The following is a 24,901-nucleotide window of genomic DNA, read 5'->3' as shown; positions in this document are numbered from 1 at the left end:
GGACGGCTCGCTCTTCCTCTCGCGCGCGCCCTCCCTCGAAAGAGAGAGAGAGGGGGACGGCCGCGCGCCGCGCGCCGCGCTGCTCGGTGTAGCGGCGGAGGGAGGAAATGGAATTTGTGGGAATGAAGAAATGGAATTTGTGGGAATGAAGCGGGCAGCCCCGGGTTGCGTCCAGTAATGATGCTTTTTGCGCGACTGGCGGCAGTCTGGGTTTTGTGTTCGAGCTCACTGACCCCAGCGAGTAGCAGTCTAGAGTTAGAGAATTCGAGTACAAGACTAGATGAGCCTTCAGGTGGGGAGCTGCGTCAGCATGCGTAGGCTGCAAAGGAACAAGTAATAGGTTTATTCCATGCTGAAAAAAAGAAGAGTGTCCTAGATAAGACTTCACCGAGCAATGAATCCCCGCGTCCTCGTACGGTCTACGAGTTCTCCGCCGCCTGAGGCTCGTCTGAAACCTGACTCCTACTCGTCAGCAGGAGTCGGTGCTCGTACCAGCCGGAGAGAACAGATTTCTTCAACTCGTTTCATAAAACTCGCCAATACAGCTCGTTCTCCCCCAGCCTGGTTCACTACAAATACACACGAAAAAAGTAATAATTCATCAGAATACGCTGCATTTAACGGCTTTTTGACGATTTACCGACTGTAAGTAACGGGGGGAGAAATCCCTCGACAGAAACGCCAGGGAAACCGCGGCCGGGGCGGGGGAGAGCATCACGAGGCCGTGTCGCGCGAGCCCGCAGCGCTGGGCTCGTGCCGCCTCGAGCCCTTCGCCTCGCAGACCCCGGGCTGCGAACTGCGTGCGTGCGTGTAGCGCGAGGCTGCACCTGGCGTTCTCGGAGCGGAATAATAATAATAATAATAATAATAATAAGAAGAAGAAGAAGAAGAAGAAGTAATTCTGTTATATTGCTGCCGTTTACTGTAATGCAATACATGCAAACTGTAACTAATGCCAATAAAGCTCTTAGATTTCAATTTAATGATATTGTAATACATACAGTACACCTCCTCCTCCACACTCTGGGCCTCCCGTCTGTGTGGGACAGGCTGAGGAGGGACTCATCCGTGAGGAGGACCCGACGCCACTGCTGACCAGTCCAGCGCAGCCCCTGTCCAGTGGGGTGTGGCGTCTAGGAGGTGTGAGCAGAGGGTCCGGCAGCGTGGAGCCTCTCTGTCCTGTCACTGAGGGGGCACTGTGTCTGCTGGTTCAGCAGCAGTGCGGGTGGCAGATCTGAAACGAGCTCTCAGGTGGACCGGTCCGATGTGTCGGTCCTGCTCTGGTGTGGTCACTCGAGGGGACCGGATCATCTGTCCCGCCGGTCTGCTGGAACCTTCTCTGCAGTCGGGACACAGTGGAGCGGCTCACTCCATAGTGTCTGGCTCCGCTGGGACATGACAGGCCTGCCTGCAGCATGCCAGTGGCCCTCTCCCTGGCTCCTGGTGACATCCGAGGCATTATGGGATGCACAGAAAACTGACTGAGTGTGGCCTTTTCCTTGCAGTGACCTAAGCTGTGAATTAAGGCCTTTTTAAAGGTGACCTGATCAGGCACTGTTCCACCTGGACCTCGTTGGGTACAAGTGCACCTAACGAGCTCTCCTGTGATTGGCAAGTTGCAATGCCTCACTGCACCAGCTGTGTTGCTGGTCAGAGGGGTTAAAGCACATGGACGTCTGTTCTGTGAAAGTACAGAAGCTATAACTCTCGTATTCTCATTCCAGAAGATGTTGCGGCTCTTTTTTCCATCAGTATATTTTGTTTTCGGCGAAATGCTGAAAAACGAGTGCTTCTCCCCGCCAGCTGCGAGGCCCTGAGTCCCCAGTGTTCAGAGGTGACGAGGGGGTGACTAGGCTCAGGGGTGGGGTCTCCCAGATACTTAAGGGTGCTGTCTGTGTGGCCGCTAAAACTATCGGCGCGCTTCCTGAGGGGTTTAAAATGGGAAAGGAGTAAATGTGGGAGGGGCAGTGTCCTGTTGCTCTCCGTCCCGCGAGTCCGCGCGTCTTTGAGAGGAGACCGGAGCCCCCGGTCGGAACCCACACCAAAACAGGGGCTCACGTGCAGACTCCACACAGACAGAGGCCTGCAGCCAGGATCGAACCCAAGACTGCTGAGCAAGTACTGGTTACCTGGGAAACTGTCTGTGTGGAGTTCGCATGTTCTCCACAGTTTTCATGGATTTCCTGGGGGTGCTCCAGTGAATATTATTGGCAGGTATAGGGGAGCTATGGGGTGTGTTATTGGTAGGTATGGGGGAGTTATGGAGTGTATTATCAGTAGGTATTGGGGAGAAATGGGGTGTATTATCAGCAGGTAGGGGGAGGTATGGGCTGTTGTCAGCAGGTATTGGGGAGAGTGGTAGGGTGCTCTCATCTGTGCAGACTGTGGCCTGTGTATCATGGTGCGGTATTATTGTGTATGATTGTGTATCATGGTGCGGTATGATTGTGCATGATTGTGTATGATTGTGTATGATTGTGTATCATGGTGCGGTATCATTGTGTATCATGGTGCGGTATGATTGTGCATGATTGTGTATGATTGTGTGGGATGATTGTGTATGATTGTGTATCATGGTGCGGTATCATTGTGTATCATGGTGCAGTATGATTGTGTATCATGGTGCGGTATCATTGTGTATCATGGTGCAGTATGATTGTGCGGTATCATTGTGTATCATGGTGTGGTATGATTGTGTATCATGGTGCGGTATGATTGTGTATGATTGTGCGGTATCATTGTGTATGATCGTGTATGATTGTGTATGATTGTGCGGTATCATTGTGTGTCATGGTGTGGTATGATTGTGTATCATGGTGCGGTATGATTGTGTATGATTGTGCGGTATGATTGTGTATGATTGTGCGGTATCATTGTGTATGATCGTGTATGATTGTGCGGTATCATTGTGTGTCATGGTGCGGTATGATTGTGTATGATTGTGCGGTATGATTGTGTATGATTGTGCGATATCATTGTGTATGATTGTGTATGATTGTGCGGTATCATTGTGTGTCATGGTGCAGTATGATGGCGTGGGTGGAGGGAAAGGCGCCCCGCCGCGAACGCGTGGGACGCGTCTTTGCTGTGGCGACGGCCGGCGTGGCCATGGCAACAGGCGCTGTTGCTGCTCGGGCGGCTGCCGCCGACGCGTCCCCACCGCCTGGCTTCCTGTCGCAAACGGCTAACGGCTTCCGCCTTGTGTCTGGGCGTCACTCCTCGCTAGTTTCACCCCTGGTGTCGCACTTCCTGTCTGCACTGGCCTCCGTCCCTTAGCCATGGGCGCACAACCGCAGCTACACACCAGAGCAGCCCCTTGCCCCAGCTGGCTAGCTCATTAGCGAGCGATTGATGGATCCCCGGATCTCATCCAGACCTTTACTGAAAGATACCAGGGTATCAGCTTCAGCAACCTGGCCGGGCGGCTTGCTCCACCCCCCTACCACCTTCTGGGCACAGGCATGCCACAACCTCCACCTGTGTCCCCCTGCTTCGCGTGTCACTGATCGTTCTGAAGAAGTGCCTCTGTGTCGGCGTTGTCAGTGCCTTTGAGGACAGAATACCTCCATCATCGGTTCAATACTCGACGCCCGAAGGAGGCTCCTCACCCGAAACGTTGTGTCCCTTTTCTTTTCTGCCTGGGATAAACCTTTACTCGTTCCTTTGCAGGAACTTAAAATATTCCAGTCACGTCCCCCCCCGTAGGCTTCTGGGCTCAAGACTAAAGGGGCTGAGTTCCTTCAGCCTGTCGGTGCGGGACATTCCTCCAGGTCCTTGAATGTGTCCTTGCTGCTCTCCTCCGGACCAGTTCCAGAGCAGCAATATTTCATCAATAACATGGAGACCAAACCTGTACCCATCATTCTAGTGCATTGCATTTGAGCTTGAGGTCCATTCCAGGCTTTTAACTAGAAGATCATGACATTCAATTCGACTTTTTTATTGCCTCCACCAATGGTCTAGGAGGTGCAAACGTTGTATCAACATAAACGCCTCAATCCTTTTTTCATAACAGTGGAAGCAGAAGCTCGGTTTTTGGACAATCGGCAGCAGGATGCGATATGATTGTGGATCATGGTGCAGTATCATTGTGTATCATGGTGCGGTATCATTGTGTATGATTGTGTATCATTGCACGTTGCCCCCTGGCGACGCAGTAGCCGAGCAGGGTGCGAGGCTGGATTCGGATCCCATGGCCGAGGTGAATCAGGATCAGGATCTCTGCAGCGGACTGAGAGACGCAGCTGGTGCTGTCTCAGCAGGCAGCCCCGCCCTATCATTGGAGATTCCACACCGGATCAAAATGGATCCAGTCCCCACTGTCGATAAAATCAGGTGCCTGACGCCAGGTGCTGTTTTCCTATTTCCATCCATCTTCTTTCCACTTCATCCACTTTAGGGCCGTGGGAGAGCCGGAGCCTATCCCAGCAATCAACGAGCACGAGGCAGGGTACCCCCCGGACAGGACGCCAGTCCACCACACACTCACTCCCGGGCCAGTTTCCCCCAAAACCGATCACCCTGCCCGTACGTCTTTGGACCGCGCAAGAAAACCAGAGAACCACGAGGAACCCCATCCGAACCAGGGGAGAACATGCAAACTCCACACAGACAGCACACAAGGAATGGATCTCGGAGTCTCGGAAATGCGAGGCAGAGGTCCCAACCGCCATCCCCCCTGCTCTTGTTTCCATTCTTGGATGCAGTGAAAGTAAGGATTCAGTGCCACTTGCTGCACACTGCCAGTCCTGCAGGAGCCCAGACTGCTCTGCTGATGCTTGGATCCAAAGCCCCTGAACAACTTTTCCATTCCTTCTCTCCACTCTGGGGAGATCCATGTGGAGATCCCTGCTGAAGGGCACCACAGCAGCCCCCCAAACCAGGATTCGAACCCGCAACCTTGTAGTTACCAGTGCTAGAGCCCCTGTCCACTGCGCCGGCCTACCTCCACCATGTGAGCTGACGAGTACATTGCAGACGAAGGAGAAAAAGCTTCTTTTTTTTTTAATTAACCCTGACAAAGAAAGAGCTCCTTGCACAAGGCAGGTCAAAGAGCGCGTGAGAGTGAGATTGTGGGCCCTGCCCTCTCTCTCTGAGGTGGCCAGAGGCATCTTAGGCAGCAGGTGTCAAAAGCAAGCCCCACAGTACCCAGCCCCCAGCTTTGAACTCACACCACAGTGCCGAAAGGACAGGAATAGCTGTGCTGCTCTGGCAGAATATTCTTTTAATTCCTCCGCACTCTTGGGCCAGAGAACACTCTGCTTTGGCCTCAGCAAGACTGTACAAAATCTAGAAGTTCTAAGAGCTGTACTGGCCTGACCAGTGATTCATAGAGTTGCAGGGTTGCCAAAGAAGTCTTAATAAATATGACCAACATTCAGCACAGTGACTTCATTACTTTTTGAGAGCCTTTCTCTCGCTCTCCGTCTCTCGGGCTGAGACAGGAGCTGACACACTGGGCTGCGGCTCTGCTGAGTTTCCTCCCCCAGTAGGATCGGGAGCTGTTCTGATTCCAGAAGGTGTGGGAATTCTGGGATTCGATTTCTTATTTAAGGGAGGTGTGGTGACTTTCAACAAGCACACAGGAATGAACTTCAGCAGGCTTTACTGTAATTTAACGATTTTACATCATTTACATATTTTTACAGTTAGCGACACGTTCTCAGTTGCTTGCTGTCTCTCACCTCCCCAGCCCGACAGGCAGACAACCAGCAGATCTGGTCCCGATGCCAAACAACACTTACCCTTCAGGCAACAGGAAGAATGTTTGTTTTTGCGCCTGCTCCTACGGTTGTTGCACACGCCCCTGGAGCCCGTGGGTTCGCAGACTCTTGATCTTGTGTCATCTGCAACCTCACTGCGAGATTCGGGCCGGAGGTGACAAACTGGCTTTGACTGGGAATAACAGCATCCAAGAATTTAGCGTGCTGGAAGGATTATGGACTGTTTTAGTCACAACACAATTTGTCTCAGCCCGCTTGGCTGAGGGCTGACATCCTGGGCAGAGGACAAGGAGGCTGGGACCCCCCCCTGCAGAGTGGGGAGTGACCCAGGGGCAGCTGCAGAGGGGGGAGGGGGGCAGAAAGACATGCATGAGGGAGAGAAGGGGGTCCCGTACAGTATTTATAGTGTTTTAGGAGAGGAAATGACGTCAGGAGTCATTGCATCTTACAGACAGCTGAGGCTGATCGAAGTGGGCTGTGGACATCCCTCCCGAACTCTCTTCAGAAACCCCATTTCTCAGCCTCCTGTGACTGTGGGCCCGAGGTCTCCTGGCCGGTGAGTGGTGTCCGGGCACTGCTGTTGCCAGTAGGCACACTGCTGACGGAGCACCTGTGGGCGCCAGGCATTAGGGCTTCCCTGCCAGCGTCTCGGTGGAACCCTGGTCGTCGCTTGTGTGACGCAGCCGAAGAATCTTACTTGTCTTTCTACTGCTCACCACTAGAGGGCCCCAGAGCCGCCTCATGCAGCCCTCCAGCTCCCCCCCTGACAGCCTCTCATTTGCAGCGCTATATTGAATTCTCAGGCGAGGGCTTGTTCCTTCGTCTCCGAACCATGAAAACAGATTTCCATCTGAGGCGCAAATCTACGTGGTGCCTTGCTTCATTTTTTAAGTTCTATGCAATGCTGTAGATCTTAAACTAGCAATCCGTAACACTGGCGGTTAACTCCGTTAACTCCTCTCTCTGTGAGGAGGCCTGAGCTCCTAGTCCCGGAGCCACGAATTGGTCCTCAGCCAATTCGAGTGGAGCCCAAACGTCTTAAAATGCCCGCCTTCTCACATCCACACTCCTGACTGCATTGCTCATGGGATGTTGCCATTCCTCTTCAGTCATCTCCGGGAGTTAAGACAGAAACACCCTGCGCTTCTAACAGCGACTGCGCTCTAAAGACCTTTAGGAGAGCCGGACCCTTCAATTAAAGGGGACGCTTTATGAAACCTGTTACCGTAGCGTGTTAAAACGAAGCTGAACAAATTAAATCATTAAGAATTTAATTTTAACTTTTAAAAAATGGCTGCATCTATCTAGTAAAATTACGCGCACTACGAATTTGATCATACATTTCACCCCTCTCGTATCAATGGCACGGCAGAGTTAGTTGCAACGGGTTTTCTAAACGTTTTCATAGCTCATTGACTGTTACCACTTAATATACATTTCTCCGTTTAAATAGCCCGCCCCCTGCGAAAGAGATCGGTGAGTGATTGATCGAGCCTTTTCTCGGGCTCCCTCTGATTGGCTCTCTTCACAGCCAATGAGGACAAGCTCCGCGAGGGCGGTGTTTCAGTAGTTGGGTGAAAGAGGCGGACCAGCGGGGTGCACGAGCTGTGCTGTTCTGCAGTGTATTTTAATTTTCAATTATACACACGTTTTGCTCTTTTAATTAGTCCCTCAGTTATATCAAGAAAAGCCAAATGACGCCAAATAACCTCGGCTCATTGACACTCTTAGAAATGCTATCTGTAAAGAATGTTAAACCAGTATAGGGATGTACAGTACGGGCACTATTCTTGAGTGTTAACCATCATGACTAATGAAACGGGAGCATTAAACGATGGTATTCTAGGACTGTGTGTCTCATGGAGAGCAAGCTGGGGTCTGCGAAAAAGATGAATTCCTAATGCAAGAAATTTTATATGGCCAATAAAGTGATCTGATCTTTAGTCCCGATCCAAGACGATTCCTGGCATCGACTAAGCTGAGACCGGCAAAAGAGGATGTTTGCCGAGTATTCAGGCCCAGTGAAACTTGGCTGCACCCACTCTGGGCTGGGGGCCGAGGAGGTTGGGACCCCCCCTGCAGAGTGACGAGAGACACAAGGGGGCGCTGCAGAGGTGGGGGGAAATGGGTTTGCGTGAGGCGACAGGAGAGAAGAAGAGGGGTTTTGCGTGCGATACCTGTACACAGCTTTGAGAAACCACGTGGGCAGTGATTGTGATGTAGAACAGCTGTCCTCTCTCCCCAAACCCTACCCCGGGATCTTTCCGGAAAAGAGTAGGTGTGTTCATTCAGCGTAACGTTGTTTTGACATGGATCACCATTGGAAGACAGAACAGGAGTTGCAGACAAGCTCCGATTCCTTGCCTCCAGATCACCACCATCCAAGCAGGACCAGGGTGGGTGATTTCCCAATGGGCCGTAAGTCAGGGGGCTTGGCCTGGGCCTGCCCCTCCCAACTGCAGATCCTACTTACAGTGTTTAGGAACAGGAAAGTGGTCATTTCATTTTAACGTGAAGGTTCATAATCAGCTCAACGGCCATAAAGGGATTTTTAACTGCAGCCTGCAATTGCTTAAATTGTGTACTATTGATTTTTACATTAGGTATCTGCTGCAGGGTTAATAATGTATTGGGAGGCATTAAAGAGGCAATAAATGTTATTGGTTCCAAAACTCATCAGTTGCATTTTTAATGCCTCTGTTGTTGTTGGCAAGGCATTGCTTGCAGGGATAGGCTCCAGCTCCCCCACAGCCCTGAACTGGATGAACTGGTTAGAAAATGGATGGATGGAATGGGTTACAATAAACATTACTGGATATTTTCATAAAGAGGGGTTTTGGTATCTCTGGGGTACAGATCTCAACCATGGCGTTAGTACTGTATGTGCTTTAATGACAGTGGCCACTAGGTGGCACCACAGACACTCTGTCAGTGGTGCACTGAAAAGCAGCAGTGCTATTCTTCACAGGATCAGCACTAGCGGTCATTTGTTTTCAGCGCTGTGTGTTGCTGACTGTTGCCAGCTGTGAGCACTTGTCATGCAAGCCTGCAGTCCCACCCTGGGGCCGACAGAGTGGGCTTCCAGACTCACACAAACTGCTGGCCGATAACAGCAAGACGGCTTTTTCCTGTGGTGTGACAGGCGGCCTCCTTGTCGTGCCTTCAGCCACGATCCCGGCCCTGGCTGTATTTCTGTCTGAACCCACACCTCTGCTGTCCCTCCCCCTCCTGCATCTCTCACGAGCTGACATCACTCCCCTGTCGTCCCCCCCTCCTCCTCCCTCAGCTCCTCCCTCTCTCCATCTTCCTCTCCTGCCTCCTCACATCACACCTCGAGCACATCCTTAAACCCCTCCTCCCCGCCCCCCCCTCCCTCCCCAGCCTGTATCCCAGTCTCCATCTCTCCCAGCCTCAGTCCTTCTCTCAGAAACACACGGGCAGCCTCATTCTCCTGGCCAGGATGTCGGGCCCTCTGAGCAGCACAGCCTTCCTCCTGCTCTCATCCACACTCCTCCTCACCTCCCTGCCGCCGCTGCCTGCCAAGGTAAGGGCCGAGGGGGACGGAAAGGGTGGGGGGCGGGGTGCGTCCGTGTGTCCGTCTGAGAGGGCGCGGGCGGCCGAGCGCTCCAGAGTCTCTGTATCCCACCCGTATCCCGCTGCCCGGCAGCATCTGAGACCGGGGGGGGGGGGGGAGAGAGGGGCAGGGAGGGGGCGAGGAGAGGGACTGGGGGGCAGTGAGGAAACGGGGGAGGTGCGTGCGCTCGTTCGGAGCACCGTGAGAGAGAGGCAGGGCAGCTCTGTGTGTGTGTGTGTGTGTGTGTGTGTGTGTGTGTGTGTGTGTGTGTGTGTGTGTGTGTGTGTGTGAGGAAGAGGAGAGCCGAGAGGCAGGTTGAAACCCGGGAAGGGTACGGGTGTTTGGGGCATTCGCCGTGGCAGTGTCTGGCAGCGCCGGAGGAGAAATGGAGCGGAGTGCAGGTGCAGAGTCAGCCGCTGTGTGTGTGTGTGTGTGTGTGTGTGTGTGTGTGTGTGTGTGTGTGTGTGTGTGTGTGTGTGTGTGTGTGTGACATGACGCAGAGATACAGGCTGTTTGCAAGGAGAGACTGCGTTTCCATCTTCTGTCACCTGGCAACACTGCTAGAGAGAGGAGCAGAGACAGAGACACACAGAAAACACACTGAAAACACAGAGACACACAGAGACACAGAGAGAGACACAGAAAACACACAGAGAGACTCACAGAAACATACAGAGACACAGAAAACACAGAGAGACACAGAGACAAAAAGAGACACAGAAAACACCCTGAAAACACACAGAGACAGAAATACACAGAGATGCTACAGAGACATAGAGAGAAAAACAGAAACACACAGAAATATGCAGAGACGCACAGAAACAAAGAAATACACAGAGACTCACAGAGACACACACAGAAACACACAGGGACAGACAGAAATACGGAGACACACAGAAACACACAGGGACAGACAGAAATACAAAGACGCACAGAGATGCACAGAGACGTGCTCTGTATCCTCATCTCACGCTTCATCGCTGGAGCTCTGCTCCCATTTCCACCGTGAAACCACTCGGGTCTCAAAGGCACCGCCTGAATCTGCCTCACTGGGGACTGCTGCCCCGGTGTCCCTGTCTGCCGATACTGTCTTCTCTCTCTCTGCGCGGGATACTGATGGCCATTTCACCCTCCACGCAGGTCTCTGGCTCCCTCCACACGTGTGCAGTGTGCAGGTCCTGCTGTCTCTGTCCCTCCCTCTGACTGTGGTGCTCCGGCCTGTGTCTGAGAAGGGAGACAGGGGAGGCGTAGGTCCATGTCAGTGTTAATTCAGTCATTCTGGCCTGATGCACGGACACACGGGTGCTCTGCTCACCCCTGAGTTTCTGTGAGGTGCTTGTTTGTGCTGTGGGACTGCACTGGGCTCGCGAGAGATGAAGGTAGAGGGGAGACCGGAGGAAATGGAGGCAGGGAGGCTGGAGAAACGAGGGGGAAAAGGGAAAGAGGAATCAGGGAGAATCCAGACAGGGAGGCAGGGAGAAACAGGAGCCCAGAAGGAGGGAGAGACTCTGGAGAAACTCGGGAGTGAGGAACGAGAAGGGGTGGGAGGGGGAGAGAGGAAGAAATGAGAAAAGAGAAAAGAGAGAGAGAGGGCGGGGCCAGAGAGACTCCCACACGCAGGTGTGAACCGGCAGAGGGTGGTGCCTTCCCTGGCTCCACCCATCTCCTCTGCCTTGTACTTTAAAAACATCCCTCCACCCGCCTCCTCTGCCTTGCTGTTCTTAAACAGGGCTTATTGACTCTCAGATTTTTTTACACTGTACCTGGATTCCGATGCTCTGGCCCAGCAGAAGGGCCTCCAGCGTCAGCTGTGCACTTTCTGCAGAAGGAGCAACAGTGATCAGCGGTGATGTACAGCTGCTTGTGAGACGCGTGAGTTGAGGTGCCCGTGCTGTAGGGCGCCAGTGGCTGGGCATCACTGGGATTACGCCTCATTGTCCTCCCCTCAGTGCTATAGCGAACTCGGGCACATTCCTGCTCTCCCTGCTGCTGTGTGCGCCCTCCCCCCTGGCGCTGGCACGAGAGAGAATACATCTGAAAACCACACCGTTCCAGGGCTTTCTGGGATTGCTGCCAGTCACCGGAATGGGCACTTTAACTGTCCGTTCCGTTCGTTAATGGCTCCGTCCATCCATTTCCTAACCCAGTTTTCCAATACGTGGTCAGCAGGAGCCGGAGTCTATCCTGGCAAACCACAGGCACAAGGCAGGGTACACCCTGGATGGGACGCCAGTCCATCGCAGGGCACACACACAGACACACCCACCCACTCACTCACGCACACGCGCACACACACACCTAGGGCCGATTTCCCTAGAAGTCAATTCACTTAGGAGGGAACTGGTGCACCTGCAGGAAACCCAAGCCGAAATGGTGAGAACATAGAGTCTCTCTGCAGATAGTGCTCCTGGAATCGAGCCCAGGGCTGTCGCACTGTAAGGCAGCAATGCTGGCCACTGTGACTCCGCGCTGCCTTCATCAGGAGTTATGGCTGCTAAATAATTTTTCATCGGCTAGTTGTACCAAAGACCTACGCAGAGAGGATCAGGAGATCAGCTCTCCTCACAATGATGCTCCTTCCTTTCCCAGAGAGCCGCAGTTTCATGACACATATGTACAGAGCAACACTGATGGAGCCTCAGTCATTTTCCAGATAATCTGGTTCCAGACGTCGGTGGCCAATATGAACGTCTGCAGCAGAGCAGAAGAGAAAGGGACAGCTTGGGTTGTTTATGAGCTCCCAGGCGGCGCAGACTCAGATGAGCTCCTGCAAGTGTTTGCACTCTCTGCCCTGGACGGAGAGGAAGGAACAGAGCGTACAGCAGAAATCAATAATGAACAGATGCAATCCAATTAGGTAAACACATGCCTGCGTGCCGGGGAGCCGGGCGGAGGGAGGCGGGAATTGCAGAGAAGGGCACGTCGTCAGGGCAACCGTGTCCCAGAAAACCCAGGGCAGAATTGTCACGGAGACGGTGATGAAACAGACACACTGCAACAAAATGGAAGCAGACAAGCACCAGGGGCTTGTGCACACACGCACCACACAACACACACCACACACACCCGCACACCACACACCACATACCACACACGCACACGCGCACACACACACGCGCACACACCCACGCACGCGGGCAGACACACCGCACACCGCACACCGCACACCGCACACACACACACACACACACACACACACACACACACACACACACACACACACACACACACACACACACACACACACACACACACTGCGTTCTGCGCGCGTCAGCCGGGGATGTATCATCGAGGAGATGGGGAGAGACGCCAGGAGGAAAATCAGACAGTGACGGGCATGGAGGAACACAGAGCAAGTGCTTAAAAGAATAATCAGCTCATTAATTAGCTAACGAGTGACAGGGTGGGAGACAAATGGAAGGTGAGGGAGGACAAGGCTGGGGGGGAGAGGAGACGGACAAGAACAGTCGGAGAAACACAAGACGGATAGGCATGGAGACAAGTGGGACATGGAGTGGAAAGGCTAGAACAGAAGGACAGAACAAGACATAACCACAGCTGTGGCGGTATAGGCGCTCGTTTAATATCCCTGTTAGTTTCCTAGGGCCTCCTGTCTACTTGGACAAAGCCTGGCAAGTCGATCCAAGAAGCTAGAGAGAACCTCGGTTCCCCCGATTTTAAAAAAAGCACTGAAACAGAGGACTGACTGTCCCAAGAGTCTGGCTCATCCAAGCTCCCGTTTGATCCGCCATCCCAGATGTCTTAGATCTTATTTGCTTCTTGAGGCTTGGATGCCAACATTCCTCTGCCTTTGCCTTTCTCAGATTTCTCAGAAAGAAAAAATGATCAAACCGGGTGTTTGAATAATTCAAGGATGTAATGCACGCATTACCCATCTTCAGGTTTATAGATGTTTTTGGAGATGCTGCTAGCATGGTGTAATGCACATGAGCAACAAAGGCGTTGGAAGACACAGCACTGAGGCAGGTGCTCTTTGTGACACCAGTGAGCTCTGATGTGCACGTTTATCCCCAGTGACATTATAGAGCCACATCAAGACAGTGCAGGGTATCTGAAAGGCCCTCATTTCTGAGAACTGGGGCCAGCGGGCTCCTTTTCTTCATGAACTACCCTCTGTTCACAAGGTTTAGAGTCCTCCATCTCACCCCCCTCTGCTGGGCTGCTGCTAGATGACCCTCGCTAACCCAGTTCCCCCAGCAGAGAGCCCTAATTAGGCAGCGGGTCTGGATTTTTCAGAGGTAACGAATGCCTGACTCACTGCATGTCTCTGTGCGTGCGAATCTCACCGGCAAAGGACTCCAGCTCCTTGACGAGGGCGACAGTGTTGCACCCAGCGTTAAGGAATAGCACAGTGATGGCCGATAAGCCCCAGGTGGACACACTTCCTCAGACTGGGAGTGGTGTTAAAGAGAGGCGGGTGAGATCGGCAGGGATCAGGGGGCGCGGTGACAGCACAGCGCCGACGCCAGAGTCTGGCAACGTCACTCGCCCTGCATCAGCGTGAGTCAGCCCCTCTCTGACTCACACGGGCCCTGGAGGAGACCTGCGTCACAGGCTTTTCCTCAAGAACCAGGCAGCGTCTGCTCTGCAGGCTGAACCAGGGGTATCCGCTCACACACACACAGAGACAGGCACAGATACAGGGAGTAAGGAGAGAATCCCTGGACAACCGCAGTGTCAGGGCCGGGACAGAGAGAGAGGCACGGACAACAGCAAGGGGTAGGGTCTGCGGGGGACTCTTTCATTGTGCAAATCCAGCCCCAGCATCCCCTTGCTCAGATTGATAAGGGACAAGCACCCGATTGAGAAGGCGTACAAGGGATTAGAGTTTAATGTTTTGTTCGAACGTGTACTTATTGTTGTGAGATGTTTTTTGGTGAAATAAAGTTTACTTTGATCGAATTTTAAAAAGTCTGCTCCCACAGAGGCCACGGAGCAGGCGGTATCAGCGTGGCGCGTGAGAGGGGGGTGCAGGGCGGTCTGTCACCCCCCCGTCAGTGCCCAAGGTCACGGGCCCTGATCCGGCTCCCTTGTGTCGGTCAGTGTTAGTGAATCGGAAACTGCATTATGCAAAGCAAGACATCAGGGAGAATCCACTAGAAATCTGCGAGTGGGGGGTGAAACTGCACTGCAGTCTGATCCGTCTGAGGTCTCATACAAACTCTACAGATAAGATCCTGAGCTGGGTTACAAAAGGACAGGAGGCCATTCGACTCACCTGGCCCGTGGCAGTTTAGGAGTTAATCGATCAGTTATTCCGAGCTTCTCTTCCAGCCAGCTCTCGAAAGAAACCAGGATAGGTCTCGGCTTCAACAGCATGGCTGGGCAGCTTGTTCCAGACTCCCACAACCCCTTGTGTAAATCACAGACTCCTGTTCCGAGTTTTTAAATGGACGTTGACGCAGTTCCCACCTGTGTCCTCTGGTTTGTGTCTCACTGGTCTGACTGGGTTGACTTTGTCAGTGCCTTCCAGGGGTTGGAATACTTTGAGGATTATGAATATCTGATCCCCTCATTGTCTTCTCTGTTCAAGACAACAAGGTTCAGTTTCTTCAATCAGTCAATCAGTCCCTCAGGCTCCAGTGTGTCTTCTCTGGACGTCTTCTAGAGCTGTAATATCTTTCCTATAACCTGGTGACCAAAATTGCACATAATATTCTAAGTGAAGCTTAACTTGTGGGTAATACAATTTTAACATGACATCCTTTTATTTAAATTTTATGCTCTTCATTTTATTTCCTCCCATTGTCTAAAAAATATAAACGATGCGTCAATATAAACACTTAAGACCGTATCATTAGTAGCTTCTTCTAGCTCAGTGTTTCCCATGTTGTTTTTACCATTTGAATTTTAACTCTCTGCGTGCAAAACCCTGCTCCTGTTCCAGCGAGAGCTGTGTCTGTGTGTGGCTGCAAAGCATCGAGTAAATGTTCCTTCCATGCCTGAAGAGGTTGTGTCCTTTTCTATTTTTCAGCATGGAATTAAACTTTACTCGCACCCTGCACCTGACTAATCAGATATCATGTGCCAGGTGTTTGCTCAGTTATGAATTTGATCTGAATGTTACTGCTGCTGCAATGCTGGGTCATCCAATTGATCTGGTATCATCTGCAAACCTGACAGGTTTTTCTGTCTGTGCTGAAATGTAGGTCATTGGTGTAAATTAAGAAGAGCCGTGGTTCTAGTACAGACCCCTGCGGTACTTCGCTAATTACATCACTCGAAAACAGAAAAGGGCAATGAGGGACTTGCACTGGCTTATTGGTACAAACAAAGCCTCCAGTTGGTCTGAAATCCTGGGACGGCCTTGACTGCTGTGAATCTGGAGTCTACATTCCCACTGCAATAAAATAAACAGGGGCAGAGGTCACCATTGGAGCTGTGAGGCAAGGACCAGCAACACAAAGAACTGACAAGGGCCAGTGCAACCAGTGAATGAGCACACGGGAGATTCAGGGCGGAGAGAAACGAAAGGACTGAGTGAGTGGTGTCTTGTGCCCGCAGAGGGGCAACGCCCTGCTGTAGCTGGACCAGACCTGGTGGCGCAGGGCTGTCTGTCCTTGTGTCAGGGCCCTGTTTGCTCAGCGCCGGAGACCTCACCCTCACTTGTGCACCGCACACCAGGCCAGTAGAAACAGACCTCAGGGGGGTATCGTCACGAAGAGGGCAGCCTAATGAAGTCAAACGAGGCTGTCAGAGTAATCGCTTCGCTGGATATTGATCTCCCTGCTTTCATCTAGACCCTCCCCCCAGGCCCTGTCTCTACCTTGGGGGTCATTATTCCCCCTCTGTGTCCTTCATCTCTCCTGCCTCGCTTTTCCTTCGTCTTCCTGTCTTTCCCTCTTTCCTCCATCCCTCCGTCGTCCTCTCTCATTCCACCTCTCCGTGTTCATATCCGTCTTGTTCTCCCCTCTTCTGTCCACTGTGCTCGGGACCCCCTGCTGACCGCTCCACCGGGCACCAGGCCACCCCTCCTCCCTCCTCCCTCTCCCTCTGTCTCTCTCCACCCGTCTCGGCATGGAGCGTCCTGCAAGAGCCTGGGCTCTGGGCTCCGGGATCCGGACCGAAGGGTTGCGAGTTCGAAGCCCAGATGGGCCACAGCTGTGTCACCCCTGAGCCCTGGATCGCCCACGTTGGGGCCCGGCTTTATTAAGCGAGCCCCCAGGTCATCACTGTAGAGGAGATCTTGCTCTCAATCGACGTGACAGGTAAAGACACCACCTCCTCTCTATCTCCCCCCCATCACTCCCTTCCTCCCTCTCTCAGCCCCTGCTTCTCAACGCGATGACTCAACGCTAGCCCCAGGGCGGAGGTGATAATGTCACCGAAAGGTGTAAATGAAACCTGCGGAGATCAAAATCAAGCCAGCAGCAGGAAGAGCTGAGCCCTGTTGCTTAAGCCTGGTTTCCAAGGTAACTGGTACTCCAAGGTAACCTAGCAACCTGGTGTGGGCGGAAACAGCTGTGCCAACACCTGGCTGTGCTATGACTAGGTTTTTTATATATTAACACACAGTAAAGCTTTTTATAGGAAGGTGAACTGCAGTGAACACATAACCAAACAAGAAAAGGACGTTTTTATGCTGTAAGCACAAAACGGTTAAAACTGGATAAAGTTTTACATTCTCTAAACAGTCCTGAAGAAGGACTCTTGTCTGAAACATCCTGAAAAAAATGATTTTTAATCCCTTAATCCCTGGTTGCATGCAACATAAATTCCGTTTCCAGTGCAAGTAGCACCCCCTGACCATTCCTCCCTTCCTGGCTGGATTGCTGCAGGGGATGTTCACCCCGACTTCCGCAAGCCCTCCTGGTCAGGAGCCCCACAGCCCTGCCAGCTTCCTCCTGGATTCATGAGGGTTGAAAACCCTCAGTCTGTGTGCAGTCCGTCAGGAATGAAGGTCTTTCGCGCTGTCATTGTATTGTGAGTCTGGCGTCGTGCCCTTGTGTCCTGAGGACTCTGTGTTGGACACCGTGATGTTAGACACTCTGACTGTGTCACTCTGAAGTGTTAGACACTTTGGTTATTCACTGATCGCGTTGGCCCTTTTCAGTTCTGTTTGTTGCTGGTCCTTGCCTCGGAGGTAATGGTGACAGCCCAGTCCAGGCCAGTCCAGCCCAGTCCAGCCCAGCCCAGTCCAGGCCAGGCCAGGCCAGCAGCCTGTATGTTCTGAAGGGCCTGAGTTTGGTCAGTCTGCTCAGACCTTCTGTCAGGTGTCAGGAGTTGTTCCGGGTCTGCTCTCCCCCCGTGTGATGTCATTGTGGAGGGTGTAGAATACTACATCAAAAGAGAACAAGAATCTCAGGGCTGTCCCTGCAGAGACAGGAACACAACCCTGTGTGGGGTGTGTCTGAGGGTGCACACAGTGAGAGCTGTGTGTCTGAGGGTGCGCAGAGTGAGAGCTGTGTGTCTGAGGGTGTGCAGAGTGAGAGCTGTGTGTCTGAGGGTGTGCAGAGTGAGAGCTGTGTGTCTGAGGGTGTGCAGAGTGAGATCTGTGTGTCTGAGGGTGTGCAGAGTGAGAGCTGTGTGTCTGAGGGTTCACAGGGTGAGAGCTGTGTGTCTGAGGGTGTGCAGAGTGAGATCTGTGTGTCTGAGGGTGTGCAGAGTGAGAGCCGTGTGTCTGAGAGTGTGCAGAGTGAGAGCTGTGTGTCTGAGAGTGTGCAGAGTGAGAGCCGTGTGTCTGAGAGTGTGCAGAGTGAGAGCTGTGTGTCTGAGGGTGCACAGAGTGAGAGCTGTGTGTCTGAGGGTGTGCAGAGTGAGAGCTGTGTGTCTGAGGGTGTGCAGAGTGAGAGCCGTGTGTCTGAGGGTGTGCAGAGTGAGAGCTGTGTGTCTGAGGGTGCACACAGTGAGAGTTGTGTGTCTGAGGGTGTGCAGAGTGAGAGCTGTGTGTCTGAGAGTGCGCAGAGTGAGAGCTGTGTGTCTGAGGGTGTGCAGAGTGAGAGCCGTGTGTCTGAGGGTGTGCAGAGTGAGAGCTGTGTGTCTGAGAGTGTGCAGAGTGAGAGCTGTGTGTCTGAGAGTGCACACAGTGAGATCTGTGTGTCTGAGAGTGCACACAGTGAGATCTGTGTGTCTGAGAGTGTGCAGAGTGAGATCTGTGTGTCTGAGGGTGTGCAGAGTGAGATCTGTGTGTCTGAGGGTGTGCAGAGTGAGAGCTGTGTGTCTGAGGGTGCACAGGGTGAGATCTGTGTGTCTGAGGGTGTGCAGAGTGAGAGCTGTGTGTCTGAGGGTGCACACAGTGAGAACTGTGTGTCTGAGGGTGTGCAGAGTGAGAGCTGTGTGTCTGAGGGTGTGCAGAGTGAGATCTGTGTGTCTGAGGGTGCACACAGTGAGAGCTGTGTGTCTGAGGGTGCACACAGTGAGAGCTGTGTGTCTGAGGGTGTGCAGAGTGAGATCTGTGTGTCTGAGGGTGTGCAGAGTGAGATCTGTGTGTCTGAGGGTGCACAGGGTGAGATCTGTGTGTCTGAGGGTGTGCAGAGTGAGATCTGTGTGTCTGAGGGTGCACAGGGTGAGATCTGTGTGTCTGAGGGTGCACAGGGTGAGATCTGTGTGTCTGAGGGTGTGCAGAGTGAGATCTGTGTGTGTGAGGGTGCACAGGGTGAGATCTGTGTGTCTGAGGGTGTGCAGAGTGAGATCTGTGTGTCTGAGGGTGCACAGGGTGAGATCTGTGTGTCTGAGGGTGCACAGGGTGAGAGCTGTGTGTCTGAGAGTGTGCAGAGTGAGATCTGTGTGTCTGAGGGTGCACACAGTGAGAGCTGTGTGTCTGAGGGTGTGCAGAGTGAGAGCTGTGTGTCTGTGAGTGTGCAGAGTGAGAGCTGTGTGTCTGAGGGTGTGCAGAGTGAGAGCTGTGTGTCTGAGGGTGCACACAGTGAGAGCTGTGTGTCTGAGGGTGCACACAGTGAGAGCTGTGTGTCTGAGGGTGTGCAGAGTGAGAGCTGTGTGTCTGAGGGTGCACACAGTGAGAGCTGTGTGTCTGAGGGTGCACAGGGTGAGATCTGTGTGTCTGAGGGTGCACAGGGTGAGAGCTGTGTGTCTGAGGGTGTGCAGAGTGAGAGCTGTGTGTCTGAGGGTGCACACAGTGAGAGCTGTGTGTCTGAGGGTGCACAGGGTGAGATCTGTGTGTCTGAGGGTGCACAGGGTGAGATCTGTGTGTCTGAGGGTGCACACAGTGAGAGCTGTGTGTCTGAGGGTGCACAGGGTGAGATCTGTGTGTCTGAGGGTGCACACAGTGAGAGCTGTGTGTCTGAGGGTGTGCAGAGTGAGAGCTGTGTGTCTGAGGGTGTGCAGAGTGAGATCTGTGTGTCTGAGGGTGCACACAGTGAGAGCTGTGTGTCTGAGGGTGCACACAGTGAGAGCTGTGTGTCTGAGGGTGTGCAGAGTGAGATCTGTGTGTCTGAGGGTGTGCAGAGTGAGATCTGTGTGTCTGAGGGTGTGCAGAGTGAGATCTGTGTGTCTGAGGGTGCACACAGTGAGAACTGTGTGTCTGAGGGTGTGCAGAGTGAGAGCTGTGTGTCTGAGGGTGTGCAGAGTGAGATCTGTGTGTCTGAGGGTGCACACAGTGAGAGCTGTGTGTCTGAGGGTGCACACAGTGAGAGCTGTGTGTCTGAGGGTGTGCAGAGTGAGATCTGTGTGTCTGAGGGTGTGCAGAGTGAGATCTGTGTGTCTGAGGGTGCACAGGGTGAGATCTGTGTGTCTGAGGGTGCACAGGGTGAGATCTGTGTGTCTGAGGGTGCACAGGGTGAGATCTGTGTGTCTGAGGGTGTGCAGAGTGAGATCTGTGTGTGTGAGGGTGCACAGGGTGAGATCTGTGTGTCTGAGGGTGTGCAGAGTGAGATCTGTGTGTGTGAGATGCTCTGCTCTTGCAGCCACGTGTCTCTTACTACCCCAGACCTCTGGAGAGGGAGCAGGGGGGGTGAAAGCAGCAGCTCTCTTCCATTATTAATGCAGTGTTTGAGTCAAAGTGTAGGAAATGTGTACAGTTCTGCCTCGCTTTCAATCTATTCTCAGAAAATCCTATTAATACCGAGAAGCACAGGAGAGTGAAACATGCAGTAAAACACACTAAGCCTTGCCTTTCTGACTAAATTCTGAGGACAGTAACCTTGAAACCAGACCTAACCTATTTCAGCCCTGAGGCAAGGTGGTCAGAGATGGAAAGAGAATGAACAGAATACAGTTAGCTGTCCATGCCTGTCTCCTGCTCTAATAAAACCCCCATCAAAGCCAGGCTGGGACTGTCCAAGACGAGCTCTGACCGCTGGACACAGGTACCTCTACAGCCCGGTTTGGGAATGAGGCGGGAGAGAGAGTGCAGTACGACCAGGGGGCTATCCTGAATCCCCTCTGGTGCATAGAGAAAGTGTTCAAAAGGATTGTTCCCAGTCACCGTGCAAAGACATGTTTCAGGATACAATTTAACACATGCAGATTCCTTTCGATAACGACAACGCTAGGTATTTGAACCAGAAGTTTAACTCAGCCACCACATGTTAGACTGCAGGGTTTATTTAGAGGAATAGCTACTGGGAGGTGAGACTTCACAGCTGGGAGTGGCTGTTGCTGCGTGTGAACGAACCAGTGAAAAGGACAGGGAGGATTGATCTGGGGCGAGCAGGGTTCTGGAAGGGCATAAACCTACACCTACACCCTGGCTTGGCTCCTGCTCACAGCTCAACCGCCTGCAGAAGCCTTTAACAACAGAGCCGAGTTTGCAGAGGGAGTGGGAACGCGATGCAGCGCGGCAGGGTGGGACAGGGCACTGGGGAAGAAGACTGTGACAGCAGAACGAGATCCGTTTCAAAAGCAGGACAGTTACCGAAGCGCCGGCTGTTGCTGTCTTTTAGGTGACTGTCCATTAGCTTGTGACGCACTGGCGTCCTGTCCAGGGTGTTCCCTGCCTTGGGCCCATTGCTTGCTGGGATAGACTCTGGCTCCCCCTGCCAGACCCTGTACTGGGTGAAGTGGTTGGAATGTGGTTGGATGGGTGTCCATTGTCAATGCTGTTTATGACTACTACCTGAGCAATCAGCCCTGCTGAATCAGTCAGGGTGGACACCCGTCTGAGCTCTGACTGGCCCTGACCGGCACGGTCTTCCTTCAGGTCCAAGTCCCTCATTAAGTGACTCCGCACGAGTGTGTGCCAGCCCACGGTAAAAATGCATGTTGTCTTTTCTGCCTCTGCATTGTCTCTTACATTCGTTTAGAGACTCATTTTTTGGGGAGTAAAAAGTCTTCAAACAAATTTTGAGGAGCATAAATTCTATCTGGAGCTGAATAAATAAATAAGGTTCCCCCATTCTCTCCCTCTCTCAGCCATTGTCCAGTGGCGGCCCTCGCAGTGCGTGGGGCACAGAGGAGGTGGGCGGAGCCGGGCGGATGCGGAGGGAGCTACGCGATTCGCTCCCCTACGAGGCCCAGATGGTGATGTCATACCCTCCTCCAGGGGCGGGCCTGGGGAGCGAGGGGCGGAACAACGAGATCTTCTACCAACCGGGCACCGGACTGGAGGGCTGGAAGGGGCGTGGCGTAGGAGAGGCGTTGCAGCAATTGGTCGACGACGACAGGAGGCGGGACCAAGAGGCCATCTACCTTGCCGGATTGCTCCGCCTCCTCAGTGAGAGCTACGGAGCCCCCCAGAAGCTGGGGTTGGAGGAGACTGGAGACTTTCAGGGCCCTTACCCCCCCGATTACGACGAGACGGAGCAGGGGCTCAGCATGGACAAGCCCCAGGCCGCCTGGCAGGGCCTTCTGGACCCCCAGCTGACCCAGGCTCTGCTGAACCGCTACAGGCAGGAGAGGCTGAGGCAGGCCAGTCTGCCCCCCACCAGCAGACTGCTGACCGCGGACAGCCGCAGCGGGGGGCCGGGCGGCGAGGAGGGGGAGGAGGAGGTGCTGAGGTGAGTGCAGGCCAGCCCGCAAGCCAGAGGGAGGGGTGGAGGGAGTGAGACTGACCCCTGGGGGCAAGAGAGGTGTACTGGTTCTGTGCTGTGGATACAGACAACGAGGTGGGCTGCCTCCTCCTACTACAACTAATAATTATAGTTGCTTACACTTACATAGCGCTTTTCTGGACACTCCACTCAGAGCTCTTTACAGGTACTGGGGATCCCCTCCACCCCCACCAGTGTGCAGCCCCACCTGGATGATGCGCCAGTCCTCTCCCCACACAGCAGCTCTCAGTGGGGAGGAGAGCAGAGTTATGAAGCCAGTTCAGAGAGGGGGGTTAGTAGGAGCCCATGAGAAGGCCAGGGGGAAATCTGGCCAGGACTCTGGGGTAACACCCCTACTCGTTTCGAGAAACACCCCAGAATGTTTAATGACCACACAGAGTCAGGACCTTGGTTTAAGTGTCCCCATCGCTAAGTACCCCCTACTGGTCCCACTAACACCCCTTTCACCTGTGCAGCTGAGCTGCAGAGACCAGAGGAGTGATGCTCTCTCACCTTCTGCCCCTGCAGGTACCTGGTGGGGCGGGTCCTATCCAGCCTGGCGTCGGAGACCCCCCAGCAGACCCCCTCTCGCCTGGCCAAGAGGGACCTGGCGGCGGCCGGCGACCGCCCCACTCCCCCCCTGAAGAGGCCCCGCCGCTCGCTGGACGACGGGGCTCCCCCGTCCCCCAGGGTCGAGCCGTCGCTGCTGCGCGTGAAGCGGCTGGGGGACGAGGAGGAGGAGGAGGAAGAGGAGAGGGCGGCGGCGGCGGGGGGCGCGCGCGCCGGGCTGCAGAGGATGAAGCGCATCGACAGCGAGCTGCAGGGAGGCGGGAGGCCGGCCCGCAAGCGGCGAGCCGTGACCTATGACCCCGACCTCCTCGCACAGCGGATCCTACAGTACCTGCCCGAGTAACATGGGGGGGGTGGGGGGGGGGAGGGGAAGAAACAGCTCAGATTAACACAACACACACGCATGTACGCACGCGCAGGGGCAACTCCGCCGTGACTGACGTTACACCCGGGGCGGGGACAGCCAGTGCAGGTAACTCCAGTCACCCGGAGCTGCCACCTCACACCCAATACTAACTCACAGGGGGACAGGTAGAAAGATTCTTCTCCTCCAGAGCGTCATCAGCCATCCCCTGATCTTCTGAAAAATCAGCACTGCACACAGAAGGCAGGGACGCCATGTAGGTTTGTCAGAGAGACTTCTTTTCTTTCGCTTTCAATGTAACCTGGAAAATAAGCAGTGAGTTTTGTTTTGTTTTTTTTTAATTCGTTAAACTATGTAGAGTAAATTGTGGCGCTGGAGAAAAAAAACAAAACAGCAAAGTTACTTTCGCAAAGTCACCCTGTTGTTCCTCAAGCCCCTGGCTCCATACATCAGTTCAGCAGTGTAGTTCTGTTCCAATCCATCCCTTGCAGAAAACACAGGGCAGGAGACATGCATTTAACAGAGTCATCTCCTGCTGCACACAACACTCCAACAGTCAGATACCAGGTGCCCAGCAGGGAACTAGTGGCCCATTTGTAAAATACAACTGCAATAAAGTCTGTTTTTATATGGTGTTCCTCCTCCAAACATTTGCTGGCACTTCATAATAAAAAATACACCGGCCAGTCACCCAGAATAAACTGTTGCACATGGAGTAATGCATGTAGAGCACTGCTCTTCAGCTGTGGGGCTGGAGGGGGGCGTGTGTCTAAAGGTTCCATTCCACTCGACCTTAACGAGGCAATTAACCAATTACCACCTAATTGGTCCTGTTAGCCTCTGTCTCCGGATCTAAAGCAGGTACTGAAGTACAGAGGGACATTAAAAGCTGAGGAACATGGACACAGACAGGCCAGCCTCCCTGCTAGAATATTGCCCCTGATGCTGCATACTGGTGCGACGGTCGCCACAGCTGCCTGCCTGGAGACCGTCCATCTTGGCTCATCCAGGCTTCTCGTGATATAAAATACCCACCTTCAGTTCCCTGTATACTGGGGCCAGAGCCCCAGCCCGTACTGCAGAGGGAAGATGAGTCTGGTCTAGTTGGACAGGTTACTCTCGTGCTTTCTGGAAGGGACGGAAAAAATAGGATTACGAGCGGAAAACCTCTCAGTCCACACCCGTCCCCTCCTCCTGCCTCTCTTCAGTCACAGTATCCCAGTGTATCTAGTCGCAGCACCGACAGCACAGCGCCGCAGTGCACACTCTGAGACAGCGGGGGCAGTCCTGTTGGAGATGTCCCCATCCTGACTCCGCTCCTGGCCCTGTTAGCTCTTCGCTGTCCTCTCCCCAGCTCTGCAGGGGAGCCCTACGTGTCAGTGATAATCAGGCCAATGAATGTCCTGCACGTGACTGAACCACTTTTCACCTCCTAGGTCCCCCATCTCTCTCTCTCTCTCTCTCTCGCTCTCGCTCTCGCTCTCTCTATTCTGTGACTTTGTGGACAAAAGAAAACTCTGTGGTTGAGATTCTTGTGGCTTTTCCGATACCTGTGCATTCTCTAAGATCTTGTACAAAATATATTTTGCTCGCTGATGTGATCAACAAGATATTCTAATAAATGATTATGTGGAAGATGAGCCGTTGTTGTCTGTTACTGGTGACTAGAAAACAACCTTATCTGTTTGGTCCAAATGTTTTCAACATCTTTATAAGCAACCCC

The 24,901-nt window shown here is 53.2% G+C and overlaps 1 protein-coding gene across 1 annotated transcript; it reads left to right on the top strand.

The window, feature by feature from the left end:
- The first annotated feature begins 9,108 nt into the window (after positions 1 to 9,108).
- pcsk1nl (proprotein convertase subtilisin/kexin type 1 inhibitor, like) lies at positions 9,109 to 24,818 on the top strand. The gene is made up of 3 exons (XM_088623918.1): positions 9,109 to 9,267; positions 21,628 to 22,211; positions 22,773 to 24,818. The coding sequence occupies exons 1-3, from the start codon at positions 9,184 to 9,186 to the stop codon at positions 23,155 to 23,157; spliced, it is 1,053 nt and encodes a 350-aa protein (XP_088480044.1). The 5' UTR covers positions 9,109 to 9,183; the 3' UTR covers positions 23,158 to 24,818.
- The last annotated feature ends 83 nt before the right edge of the window (positions 24,819 to 24,901 follow it).

The sequence above is a fragment of the Lepisosteus platostomus genome, chromosome 3 (genome assembly GCF_059453375.1).
Source record: "Lepisosteus platostomus isolate fLepPlt1 chromosome 3, fLepPlt1.hap1, whole genome shotgun sequence".
Taxonomy (NCBI): Eukaryota; Metazoa; Chordata; class Actinopteri; order Semionotiformes; family Lepisosteidae; genus Lepisosteus; species Lepisosteus platostomus.
Note: the sequence above shows the minus strand (reverse complement) of the source record. Positions and strands in the feature narration are given on the sequence as shown.

Coding starts and splice junctions, on each gene's coding strand:
- pcsk1nl (XM_088623918.1), top strand. CDS start 9,184: ATGTCGGGCCCTCTGAGCAGCACAGCCTTCCTCCTGCTCTCATCCACA. Junction 9,268..21,627: donor TGCCGCCGCTGCCTGCCAAG/GTAAGGGCCGAG, acceptor TCCCTCTCTCAG/CCATTGTCCAGTGGCGGCCC. Junction 22,212..22,772: donor GGGGAGGAGGAGGTGCTGAG/GTGAGTGCAGGC, acceptor CTGCCCCTGCAG/GTACCTGGTGGGGCGGGTCC.